The following is a 13,847-nucleotide window of genomic DNA, read 5'->3' as shown; positions in this document are numbered from 1 at the left end:
TTTCAATTTCAAAGTTACTACAAATCTATAGTAAGCAAGACTGTGTGGTAGTGGCATAAGGATAGACATAGATCAATGGACTAGAACTGACAGTTCAGAAATAAACCTTTATATCTATGCTCAATTGATTTTCAACGGAAGTGTCCAGACAATTTAATGGGCAAAAATTAACTCAAAATATATCAAAGACCTAAATGTAAGAGCTAAAACTATAAACTCTTAGAGGAAAACATATGTGTAAACCTTCATGACCTTAAATTAAACAATTAATTCCTAGTTATGACACCAAAAGTACACACAATCAAAGAAAAAATAGAAAATTGGACTTCATCAAAATTAAAAACTTCTGTACTTCAAAGAAGACCATTAAGAAAGCGAAAAGACAACCTACAGAATGGGAAAAAAATATTTGCAAATCATGTGTCTGATAAAATCTAGTATCCAGATTATGTAGAATCTCTTCTAACTTAACAATAAAAAGATAAATAACCCAACTTTTTTAAATGAGCAAAGGACTTAAATAGACATTTCTCCAAAGAAGATATATAAATGGCCTATAGGCACATGAAAAGATGTTCTACATCATTAGCCATTAGAAAAATGCAAATCAAAAGCACTATTAGATACCACTTCACATCTACTAGGATGGCTGTAATAAATTTTTTAAAGATGGACAGTAACAAGTGTTGGTGAACATGTAGAGAAGTTGAACTCTCACACGCTGTTAGTAGACATGTAAATACTGTTGCCACTTCAGAAAACAGTTTGGCAGCTCCTCAAAGGGTTAAATGTAGAGTTACCATATGACCTAACAATTTCACTCCTAAGCATATACCTAAGGGAATTGAAACTTATGTCTACATAAAAAGTTGCACAAAAATGTTCATATTAGCATTGTTAATATTAATCAAAGGTGGAAACAACACAAATGTCCAACTGATGAGGGGACAAATAATAGTGATATATCCATAAAATAGAATATTATTCAGCTTCAAAAAAGAATGAAATTTTGATATATGCTACAACATAATAAACCTCAAAAACATTGTGCTAAGTGAAAGAAGTCAGTCAAAAAAGACCACGTATTATATAATTCCATTCATATGGAATTTCCAGTATAGGTAAATCCATATACACAGAAAGTAGATTCGTGGTTATCAGAGGCTAGGGGGAGGGAAAAATGAGGAATGACTATTAATGGGTATGGAATTTCCTTTGGGGGGGATGAAAAGATTCTGAAAAAATAGTGGTAATGGTTGCACAACTTTGTGAGTATACTAAAAAACACTGAACTGCATTAAAAGGGTGAATTTTATTGTATGTAAATTATGTCCAAGATTAAATTCCAGCTGTCAATCTCATTAGGATGGAATAAATGAAATATTTCATACACAGAGGAAACTTCATTAACTAAGTGGTGAAATGATTTTTTTCTTTCTTTTTTTCTTTAATTGAAGTATAGTTGATTACAATGTTGTGTTAATTTCTGCTGAACAAAATGATTGTTATACATATATACATATTTTAAAATATTCTTTTCCATTATGGTTTATCTCAGGATATTGAATATAGTTCCCTGTGCTATACAGTAGGTCCTTGTTGTTTATCCATTCTATATGTAATAGTTTGTATCGGCTAACCCCAGACTCCCAGTCGATCCCTCCCCCTTGACAACCACAAGTCTGTTCTCTATGTCTGTGAATCTGTTTCGGTTTCATAGATACGTTCATTTGTATCATATTTTAGATTCCACATGTAAGTGATATCATATGGTATTTGTCTTTCTCTGACTTACTTCACTTAGTATGATAATCTCTAGTTGCATCCATGTTGCTGCAAAGTAGCCATACTACATATGGCTGAGTAGTATTCCATTGTATATAAATAAAACATTTTCTTTATCCACTCATCTATCAATGGACATTTAGCTTGATTCCATGTCGTGGCTATTGTGAATAGTGCTGCTATGAACATAGGGGTGCATATATCTTTTTGAATTATAGTTTTGTCCATATATATGCCCAGGAGTGGGACTGCTGGATCATATGGTAATTCTACTTTTAGTTTTTTGAGGAAACTTCATACTGTTTTCCATAGTGGCTTCATCAACTTAGATTCACACCAACAATGTAAGAGAGTTCCCTTTTCTCTACACCCTCTCCAGCATTACTTATTTATAGACATTTTTTTAACGTCTTTATTGGAGTATAATTGCTTTACAATGGTGTGATAGTTTCTGCTTTATAAAAAAATGAATCAGTTATACGTATACATATGTCCCCATATCTCTTCCCTATTGTGTCTTCCTCCCTCCCACCCTCCCTATGCCACCCATCTAGGTGGTCACAAAGCACCGAGCTGATCTCCCTGTTCTATGCAGCTGCTTCCCACTAGCTATCTATTTTAGGTTTGGTAGTGTATATATGTCCATGCCAATCTCTCACTTTATCCCAGCTTACCCTTCCCCCTCCCTGTATCCTCAAGTCCATTCTCTAATAGGCTGTGTCTTTATTCCCATCTTGCCCTTATGTTCTTCAGAACTTTTCTTTTTTTTTTTTTAATTCTATATATGTGTGTTAGCATATGGTATTTGTTTTTCTCTTTCTGACTTACTTCACTCTGTATGACAGACTCTAGGTCCATCCACCTCAATACAAATAACTCAATTTCGTTTATTTTTATGGCTGAGTAATATTCCATTGTATATATGTGCCACATCTTCTTTGTCCATTCATCTGTTGATGGACACTTAGGTAGGTTCCATGTCCTGGCTATTGTAAATAGAGCTGCAATGAACATTTTAGTACATGACTCTTTTTGAATTATGGTTTTCTCAGGGTATATGTGCAGTAGTGGGATTGCTGGGTTGTATGGTAGTTCTATTTTTAGTTTTTAAGGAACCTCCATACTGTTCTCCATAGTGGCTGTATCAATTTACATTCCCACCCAAGGAATACTTCCCAAGTGCAAGAGGGTTCCCTTTTCTCCACACCCTCTCCAGCATTTATTGTTTGTAGATTTTTTGATGATGGCCATTCTGACTGGTGTGAGATGATATCTCATTGTAGTTTTGATTTGCATTTCTCTACTGATTAATGATGTTGAGCATTCTTTCATGTGTTTGTTGGCAATCTGTATATCTTCTTTGGAGAAATGTCTATTTAGGTCTTCTGCCCATTTTTGGGTTGGGTTGTTTGTTTTTTTGATATTGAGCTGCATGAGCAGCTTGCAAATTGTGGAGATTAATCCTTTGTCAGTTGCTTCAGTTGCAAATACTTTCTCCCATTCGGAGGGTTTCGTTTCATCTTGTTTATGGTTTCCTTTGCTGTGCAAAAGCTTTTAATTTTCATTAGGTCCCATTTGTTTATTTTTATTTTTATTTCCATTTCTCTAGGAGGTGGGTCAAAAAGGATCTTGCTGTGATTTATGTCATAGAGTGTTCTGCCTATGTTTTCCTCTAAGAGTTTGATAGTGTCTGGCCTTACATTTAGGTCTTTAATCCATTTTAAGTTTATTTTTGTGTATGGTGTTAGGGAGTGTTGTAATTTCATTCTTTTACATGTAGCTGTCCAGTTTTCCCAGCACCACTTATTGAAGAGGCTGTCTTTTCCCCATTGTATATTCTTGCCTCCTTTATCAAAGATAAAGTGGCCATATGTGCATGGGTTTATCTCTGGGCTTTCTATCCTTTTTCATTGATCTATATTTCTGTTTTTGTGTCAGTACCATGCTGTCTTGATTACTGTAGCTTTGTAGTATACTCTGAAGTCAGGGAGCCTGATTCCTCCAGCTCCGATTTTCTTTCTCAAGATTGCTTTGGCTATTTGGGGTCTTTTGTGTTTCCATACAAATTGTGAAATTTTTAGCTGTGGTTCTGTGAAAAATGCCAGTGGTAGTTTGATAGGGATTGCATTGAATCTCTAGATTGCTTTGGGTAGTAGAGTCATTTTCACAATGTTGATTCTTCCAATCCAAGAACATGGTATAACTCTCCATCTACTTGTATCATCTTTAATTTCTTTCATCAGTGTCTTATAATTTTCTGCATACAGGTGTTTTGTCCCCTTAGGTAGGTTTATTCCTAGGTATTTTATTCTTTTTGTTGCAGTGGTAAATGGGAGTGTTTTCTTGATTTCACTTTCAGATTTTTCATCATTAGTGTATAGGAATGTAAGAGATTTCTGTGCATTAATTTTGTATCCTGCTACTTACCAAATTCACTGGTTAGCTCTAGTAGTTTTCTGGTAGCATCTTTAGGATTCTCTATGTATAGTATCATGTCATCCGCAAACAGTGACAGCTTGACTTCTTCTTTTCCAATCTGGATTCCTTTTATTTCTTTCTCTTCTCTGATTGCTGTGGCTAAAACTTCCATAACTATGTTGAACAATAGTTGTGAGAGAAGGCAACCTTGTCTTCTTCCTGATCTTAGTGGAAATGGTTTCAGTTTTTCACCATTGAGGATGATGTTGGCTGTGGGTTTGTCGTATATGACCTTCATTATGTTCAGGAAAATTCCCTCTATGCCTACTTTCTGGAGGGTTTTTTATCATAAATGGGTGCTGAATTTTGTCAAAAGCTTTCTCTGCATATATTGAGATGATCATTTGGTTTTTCTCCTTGAATTGTTAATATTGTGTATCACATTGATTGATTTGCATATATTGAAGAATCCTTGCATTCCTGGAATAAACCCCACTTGATCATGGTGTATGATCCTTTACATGTGCTGTTGGATTCTGTTTGCTAGTATTTTGTTGAGGATATTTGCATCTATGTTCATCAATGATATTGGCCTGTAGTTTTCTTTCTTTGTGACATCTTTGTCTGGTTTTGATATCAGGGTGATGGTGGCCTCGTAGAATGAGTTTGGGAGTGTTCCTCCCTCTGCTATATTTTGGAAGAGTTTGAGAAGGATAGGTGTTAGCTCTTCTCTAAATGCTTGATAGAATTCGCCTGTGAAGCCATCTGGTCCTGGGCTTTTGTTTGTTGGAAGATTTTTAATCACAGTTTCAATTTCAGTGCTTGTGATTGGTCTGTTCATATTTTCTATTTCTTTCTGGTTCGGTCTCGGAAGGTTTTGCATTTCTAAGAATTTGTCCATTTCTTCCAGGTTGTCCATTTTATTGGCATAGAGTTGCTTGTAGTAATCTCTCATGATCCTTTGTATTTCTACAGTGTCAGTTGTTACTTCTCCTTTTTCATTTCTAATTCTGTTGATTTGAGTCTTCTCCCTTTTTTTCTTGATGAGTCTGGCTAATGGTTTATCAATTTTAACTTCTCGAAGAACCGGCTTTTAGTTTTATTGATTTTTGCTATCGTTTCCTTCATTTCATTTTCATTTATTTCTGATCTGATCTTTATGATTTTTTTCCTTCTGCTAACTTTGGGGGTTTTTGTCTTCTTTCTCTAATTGCTTTAGGTGTAAGTTTAGGTTGTTTATTTGAGATGTTTCTTGTTTCTTAAGGTAGGATTGTATTGCTATAAACTTCCCTCCTAGAACTCCTTTTGCTGCATCCCATAGGTTTTGGGTCATCGTGTTTTCATTGTCATTTGTTTCTAGTTATTTTTTTATTTCCTCTTTGACTTCTTCAGTGACCTCTTGGTTATTAAGTAGTGTATTGTTTAGCCTCCATGTGTTTGTATTTCTTACAGATTTTTCCTGTAATTGATACCTAGTCTCATAGCGTTGTGGTTGGAAAAGACACTTGATACAATTTCAATTTTCTTAAATTTACAAGGCTTGATTTGTGACCCAAGATTTGATCTGTCCTGGAGACTGTTCCATAAGCAGATGAGAAGTATGTGTATTCTGTTGTTTTAGGCTGGAATGTCCTATAAATATCAATTAAGTCCATCTTGTTTAAAATGTCATTTGAAGCTTGTGTTTCCTTATTTATTTTCATTTGGATGATGTATCCATTGGTGAAAGTGGGGTGTTAAAGTCTCCTACTGTGATTGTGTTACTGTCAATTTCCTCTTTTATGGCTGTTAGTATTTGCCTTATGTATTGAGATGCTCCTATGTTGGGTGCATAAATATTTACAATTGTTATATCTCCTTCTTGGATTGATCCCTTGATCATTATGTAATGTCCTTCTTTGTCTCTTGTAATAAATAGTCTTTGTTTTAAAGTCTATTTTGTCTGATATGAGAATTGCTACTCCAGCTTTCTTTTGATTTCCATTTGCATGGACTATCTTTTTCCATCCCCTCACTTTCAGTCTGTATGTGTCCCTAGGTCTGAAGTGGGTCTCTTGTAGACAGTGTATATACGGGTGTTGTTTTTGTATCCATTCTGCCAGTCTATGTCTTTTGGTTGGAGCATTTAATCCATTTACCTTTAAGGTAATTATCGATATGTATGTTCCTATTCCCATTTTCTTAATTGTTTGAGTTTGTTATTGTAGGTCTTTTCTTTCTCTTGTGTTTCCTGCCTAGAGAAGTTCCTTTAGCATTTCTTGTAAAGCTGGTTTGGTGGTGTTAAATTCTCTTAGCTTTTGCTTGTCTGTAAAGGTTTTAATTTCTCCATCAAATCTGAATGAGATCCTTGCTGGGTAGAGTAATCTTGGTTGTAGGTTTTTCTCCTTCGTCACTTTAAATATGTCCTTCCACTCCCTTATGGCTTGCAGAGTTTCTGCTGAAAGATCAGCTGTTAACCTTATGGGGATTCCCTTGTGTGTTATTTGTTGTTTTTCCCTTGCTGCTTTTAATATGTTTTCTTTGTACTTAATTTTTGATAGTTTGATTACTATGTGTCTTGACATGTTTCTCTTTGGATTTATCCTGTATGGGACTCTCTGTGCTTCCTGGACTTGATTAACTATTTCCTTTCCCATATTAGGGAAGTTTTCAACTATAATCTCTTCAAATATTTTCTCAGTCCCTTTCTTTTTCTCTTCTTCTTCTGGGACCCCTATAATTTGAATGTTGGTGCGTTTAATGTTGTCCCAGAGGTCTCTGAGGCTGTCCTCAATTCTTTTCATTCTTTTTTCTTTATTCTGCTTTGCAGTAGTTATTTCCACTATTTTATCTTCCAGGTCACTTATCCGTTCTTCTTCCTCAGTTATTCTGTGATTGATTCCTTCTAGAAAATTTTAAATTTCATTTATCGTGTTGTTCATCCCTGTTTGTTTGCTCTTTAGTTCTTCTAGTTCCTTGTTAAATGTTTCTTGTATTTTCTCCATTCTATTTCCAAGATTTTGGATCATCCTTACTATCATTATTCTGATTTATTTTTCAGGTAGACTGCCTATTTCTTCTTCATTTGTTAGGTCTGTTGGGTTTTTACCTTTCTCCTTCATCTGCTGTGTGTTTCTCTCTCTTCCCATTTTGCTTAACTTACTGTGTTTGGGGTGTCCTTTTCGCAGGCTGCAGGTTTGTAGTTCCCATTGTTTTTGGTGTCTGTGCCCAGTGGCTAAGGTTGGTTCAGTAGGTTTTGGAGGCTTCCTAGTAGAGGGGACTGGTGCCTGTGTTCTGGTAGATGAGGCTGGATCTTGTCTTTCTGGTGGACAGGTCCACATCTGGTGGTGTGTTTCGGGGTGTCTGTGGCCTTATTATCATTTTAGGCAGCCTCTGTGCTAATGGATGGGGTTGTGTTGCTGTCTTGCTAGTTGTTTGGCATGGGGTGTCCAGCACTGTAGATTGCTGGCCGTTGAGTGGAGCTGGGTCTTGGCGTTAAGATGGAGGTCTCTGGGAGATTTTTGCCGTTTGATATTACGTGAAGCTGGGAGGTCTCTTGCAGACCAGTGTCCTGAACTTGGCTCTCCCACCTCAGTGGCACAGCCCTGATGCCTGGCTGGGGCACCAAGAGCCTTTCATCCACATGGCTCAGAATAAAAGGGAGAAAAAAAAGAACGAAGAAGATAATATAAAATAAATAAAATTAAAATAAAGTTAGTAAAATAAAAAATTATTTTAAAAAACTTGTTAAGTAATTAAAAAAAAGAAAGAAAGAAGAGAGCAACCAAACCAAAAAACAAATCCACCAATGATAACAAGTGCTAAAAACTATACACACAAAAAAAGACAGACATAACCCTAGAACAAATGGTAAAAGCAAAGCTATACATACAAAATCACACACAGAAGCATACACATACACACTCACAAAAAGAGAAAAAGGGGGAAATATATATATACATTCTTGCTCCCAAAGTCCACCTCCTCAATTTGGGATGATTCATTGTGTATTCAGGTATTCCACAGATACAGGGTACATCAAGTTGATTGTGGAGCTTTAATCCGCTGCTCTTGAGGCTGCTGGGAGAGATTTCCCTTTCTCTTCTTTGTTCGCACAGGTCTGGGGGTTCAGCTTTGGATTTGGACTCATCTCTGCGTGTAGGTCGCCTGAGGGCATCTGTTCTTCGTCCAGACAGGACGGGGTTAAAGGAGTCACTGATTCGGGGGCTCTGGCTCACTCAGGCCAGGGGGAAGAGAGGGGCACGGAGTGCGGGGCGGGCCTGCGGCGGCAGAGGCCAACGTGACATTGCACCAGCCTGAGGCGCGCTGTGCGTTCTCCCGGGGAAGTTGTCCCTGGATCCCGGGAACCTGGCAGTGGCGGGCTACACAGGCTCCCAGGTGGGGAGGTGTGGACAGTGACCTGTGCTTGCACATAGGCTTCTTGGTGGCGGCAGCAGCAGCCTTAGCGTCTCATGCCCGTCTCTGGGGTCCGCACCGTTAGCCGCGGCTCGTGCCCGTCTCTGGAGCTCCTTTAAGCAGCGCTCTGAATCCCCTCTCCTCGCGCACCAGGAAACAATAAAGCAAGAAAAAGTCTCTTGCCTCTTCAGCAGGTCCAGACTCTTTCCCAGACTCCCTCCCGGCTAGCTGTGGCGCACTAGCCCCCTTCAGGCTGTGTTCACACCGCCAACCCCAGTCATCTCCCTGCGCTCCGACCGAAACCCGAGCCTCAGCTCCCAGCCCCGCCCGCCCTGGCGGGTGAGCAGACAAGCCTCTCGGGCTGGTGAGTGCCGGTCGGCACCGATCCTCTGTGAGGGAATCTCTCCGCTTTGCCTTCCGCACCCCTGTTGCTGTGCTCTCCTCCGCGGCTCCGAAGCTTCCCTCCCGCTACCCGCAGTCTCCGCCCGCAAAGGGGCTTCTAGTGTGTGGAAACCTTTCCTCCTTCACAGCTCCCTCCCACTGGTGCAGGTCCCGTCCCTATTCTTTTGCCTCTGTTTTTTCTTTTTTCTTTTGCCCAGGTACGTGGGGAGTTTCTTGCCTTTTGGGAGGTCTGAGGTCTTCTGCCAGCGTTCAGCAGGTGTTCTGTAGGAGCTGTTCCACATGTAGATGTATTTCTGATATATCTGTGGAGAGGAAGGTGATCTCCACGTCTTACTCTTCCGCCATCTTGAAGGTCCTCTCTATTTGTAGACTTTCTGATCGGTGTCAGGTGGTACCTCACTGTAGTTTTGATTGGCATTTCTCTAATAATTAGTGATGTTGAACAGCTTTTCGTGTGACTACTGGCCATCTGTATGTTTCTTTGGAGAAATGTCCTTTTAGGTCTTCTGCCCATTTTTTGATTGGGTTGTTTGGGTTTTTTTGTTGTTATTGTGTTGTATGAGTTGTTTGTATATTTTGGAAATTAAGTCCTTATCAGTCGCATTGTTTGCAAATATTTTCTCCCATTCTGTAGGTTGTCTTTTCATTTTGTTTATGGTTTCTTTTGCTGTGCAAAAGCTTGTAAGTTTGATTAGGTCCCATTTGTTTATTGAAATGATTATTTTTAATAAAGTAAGAGAAATAAACAGCTCACCAAAAACATTATCATTTTTTTCTAGAATAGCAATTTTATTAGTGGCAGTCCAGGGAAAGTCACCGTCCCTGATACCAGTATCTTCCTCATTCTTTCTTAATTTTCTAAAAGCTCTTCAAAATGTGCCACATTCCTTTTAGTTCAATTTGGCTCTAATATGACCACAAGATGTAATCTGACCACAAGCAAGGATAAGAAATAGTTCCAGCTTAGGTGCCAGTTCAGATTAATTGGTAGTGATTACATGGAACACTGTATTTAGAAGGATTCTGAGGCTATATCCAGGCTGAGCAAAAAAAAAAACACTGTAGTGATTAACTAAGAAAATCTGTTTTGAGATTGGCAGTGGTAGTGGAGGTGGGTAGCTCTTGAGCTAGTTATTTGATCTAGGAAAATGCATTATTCAGCTGAGTGGATGCAAAATCACTTGGGTGGATAAATCTTTGGATGGACTGTAATGCAGCTAATAGGCATATCCACACAGCATGACCTAAGAGCGATTTTGAGGTCTGTAATTTGCATGCAGAATCTCAATAATTTGAAACAGCCAATATTTATGGCCAAGATATCAAAATCACTGAATAAATAGCATTAACTTTCATACTGTATAACATCATGGTATTTAAAATAATACATTTTATATACTGTGTGTTCTCAAAGGCTTTTAACATAAGAGCATTAGCATATGCTTATAATAAAATCTGATATAATAAAAGATTATGTCAAGAAAGATTGTTTTATGGCATTCACTGAAAAATCAAGATAATCACCAGTAGATGTACTCATTGAGCCTACTATAACACACATTTACTTAAGTTTCAGTTCTACCTCCATGTAAAACTATTTCCTCCCTCCTTTGCATGCTATCAGTACTTACATGCCTGACCTTTCTTTGATAGATAAGAAGTGTCCTGAGAATGAGTCTTATTTCTCTGTCAGATGTGTAAATCAGTGGTTCTCAAATTGTGACCCACAGACCAGCAGCATCGGCATTACCTGGAACTTTTCAGAAATGTGGTCTGTTAGATGTGCAGCATCACCCCAGACCTACTGGACTGGAAACTCTAGGAGTGGGCCCAGTAATCTGGGTTTGAACAAGCCCTCCAGGTGACTCTGGGCTCAAGTTTGAGAGGCCCTGCTGTGAGTTGTTCCTTTCTAGAATGGGGAAAGGAAGGAGGGAAAGAAATTGGGCAAGTGCCCCAGGGAGAAGCGGGCCTCGTACGGCAACCAAGTTGGCATGCAATGTAAACATCCATAGGACACAGCACAGACTTTCTTTCTTCTTTTATATCCCATGTACCAACCCTCTACTTCCTCAGAAAAGGTTTGAAGTGCTCTCAGGATCTCCATCAATTCCCATCTCCACCCCACCCCACTACCAGTCTGCTTGGAGTCCCTTCTTTTGGGGTAGTAGCAGGGTGGGTCAAGGAGGATGGTGCTTATTCATTCCCTCGTGTCATAATGAAGCAACATTATGTTTCAAAAAAGGGTTGGCATCAAGAACCCCAGCTTAGGGGCTTCCCTGGTGGCTCAGTGGTTGAGAGTCCGCCTGCTGATGCAGGGGACACAGGTTCGTGCCCCGGTCCAGGAGGATCCCACAAGCCGCGGAGCGGCTGGGCCCGTGAGCCATGGCCGCTGAGCCTGCGCGTCTGGAGCTTGTGCTCCGCAACGGGAGAGGCCACAGCAGTGAGAGGCCCGCGTACCGCAAAAAAAAAAAAAAAAAAGAACCCCAGCTTAGTTAGTGCTTCAAAACCCAACACACCCCACAGCTAGTAAATCTATGTGAAGCACTTAAAGCAGCACCTGGTTCATAATGAGTGTTCGCTGTACCTAGGCGGTAATGGTGTTGCTGGTGATTACAGCAAGGGCCAGGTTTATCCACAGAGGGTGCCTGGGTTGGCATCTAGAAGCAGTTGTATTTGCACCCAGTGGGTAGTTGCTATGTTGAGAAGACTGCCAGCTGGAGATAGATCTTGATCTTGAAAGCTTCCACAGGCAAGTGAGGCTCCTTGAAGACAACGCCCTAACTGTTCCTTAACTGTGAGGGAGGTCATCAGCTGAGCTGCCACTGGCCTGTCTGCACTTGCCACAGGATGGGGCTGGGATGAGCATTTGGGGCAGCAAGTGTGGGAAGAGGGGCTGAAGAACATCAAGCAAAGAGGCCTTTTAGGGCCTTTCCAGTAAGAATTTAGTGTTGGGAAGCCCCAAATGCAAGGGGTAGGGTGGGTGGTCACATGACAGAAGACTGCCTATTAGATGCTGGCCACGAATGTGGGAACCTCTGAGCAAGTATGAGGGTTCAGGTCAGAAAGGCAGAGGGTCCCCAAGACCCACAGGCAGATCAGATCAGTGTTAAGGAAGCCAACGACCAGAGTTAGACTTGGAAGGCTCAGGTGAGAATTCTCGGTTCCAACCCCTTTTTTTGGTCATAGAAATGCTGTTTTACAGCCTGCTGTAGCCAGCAGAGCACCCCTTGTCCATATTAGGAGGATGAGGGGAGAGGGGGCAGGAGGAGGGAGGGGGAGTGAAAGAGGGAAAGGAAAGGAGGAGGGAGTGGAGAGGGATGGGAGAAAAGGGAAGGGGAGGACAGAAGGGAAGGGGAGGAAGGAGGGAGCGAGGAAGGGGACAAGGGAGGAGAGGGAAATAATGCTTGCTGGCCCCAGTGTGTCTACTGATTTCCAAGCCCTGTCCTACATGTTTTGCACGTACTTTCTCACTTAGTTATCAGAACTATGAGATTCGGTCATGGAAGAGTCTAGAGGAAGAGAGTCTTATGCCTAATGAACTTGCAATGAACGTTTTCTGCCTAGGCTCTAAGATCTAAGGTAACCAAATCAATTTAATCTACAATAATGAGGCAAGTCAAATGCAGATTGAGTCATTAGGGATGAGGGGAGCTATGGAAAGGGAAGGGCTCCACCAAGGCTTTCTGACTCCAGTAGAGGAATGCTGCTCCTCCAGACTCTGAAGCCCCTTAGCCAGGGTTCTCAAACTCATATGCCTATGGGGACCAGGAAGATGAATGCAAAGTGCTAAATGGGCCTGTTATAAGGTGATAATAGGCAACAGATACTTGGCTTCAGTGTCAGAAGGTTATAGGGAGTAGTGGGGATTGTGGCAAAATGGAGCCCTCATACCACCTCTAAAGAGGCAGCACTACTCAGCTCTGGATTGTTATTGTCATGTGTCATGTGCAAGTAGCCTCAGTGTTACTGGACCTTCTAATTTTTCACCAGAAGCAGAGACCCCATGTTCAGGCAACATTCAGTGGCCCCACAAAATGCATCTGCAGGCAGTATCTGCCCTCAGATTTACTGGACCACAGTTGTGTATTTTCCTGAGTTGTGAGCAGAAGATTGATCTCTTCTCTGTGTCCCTTTCTCCTTCCAGGCCATTACATTTACGTGGACACCTCCTTTGCCAAGCAGGGGGAGAAAGCCGTGCTGCTGAGTTCTGATGTACAGACTGAGGAATGGAGCTGCCTTCGACTGGTCTACCAGATAACCACATCTTCGGGGTCTCCATCAGAGCCCAGCCGGCTGAACCTCTATGTGAGATTTGATGATGAAAGCTTTGATCGCTTGCTTTGGTCAGCCAAGGAACCTTCGGACAGCTGGCTCATAGCCAGCTTGGACTTGCAAAACAGTTCCAAGAAATTCAAGGTAGGTAGAGTTTATGTGCAGGGCTTCTTATTTGGCATTATGCTATTCTAAGATCTTATGAAAACTTCTGCTATTGAAGTTAGTTTTCTCCTGTATTAGGATGTGACATCTTATGGGAGCTGCATCATAGAAAAATATCAGTAGCGTAAATTAGTATTTTGTTGATTCCTTAAAAGAGCTTCTTCCCAGATTTGTTTTGTGTGTATTTAAGTGGGATTTCTGTAAGACTCTAAAAGGGGCTCAAACCAACCTCTTCAATGGGAATTTATTTTCCAGTGGGCTTTAGGGAGCATTCTCATTTCTTATAATTTTTTTCTTATAATTTTGTTTCATCCTCCTAAGTTATGTGTGGTATGTGTTTATGTTGTCTTCCTGATGGTTTGTTTGCTATAAATTTTGAACAAGACATTAACTGTAATTAAAAAAAATGA

The 13,847-nt window shown here is 40.3% G+C and overlaps 1 protein-coding gene across 1 annotated transcript in view; it reads left to right on the top strand.

Annotated features, from left to right (window-relative positions):
• MAMDC2 (MAM domain containing 2) overlaps window positions 1-13,847 on the top strand; it is a gene marked incomplete at its 5' end in the record, with an annotated part of 166,334 nt that overhangs the window by 64,832 nt on the left and 87,655 nt on the right. Inside the window, one exon of the mRNA XM_082843703.1 lies at window positions 13,145-13,416. Within this exon, the coding sequence (XP_082699829.1) occupies window positions 13,145-13,416 (272 nt within the window). The remainder of the gene's footprint in view (window positions 1-13,144; window positions 13,417-13,847) is intronic.

The sequence above is a fragment of the Leucopleurus acutus genome (assembly GCF_964270905.1).
Source record: "Leucopleurus acutus genome assembly, chromosome: 7".
In the NCBI taxonomy this organism is placed as follows: Eukaryota; Metazoa; Chordata; class Mammalia; order Artiodactyla; family Delphinidae; genus Leucopleurus; species Leucopleurus acutus.
Note: the sequence above shows the minus strand (reverse complement) of the source record. Positions and strands in the feature narration are given on the sequence as shown.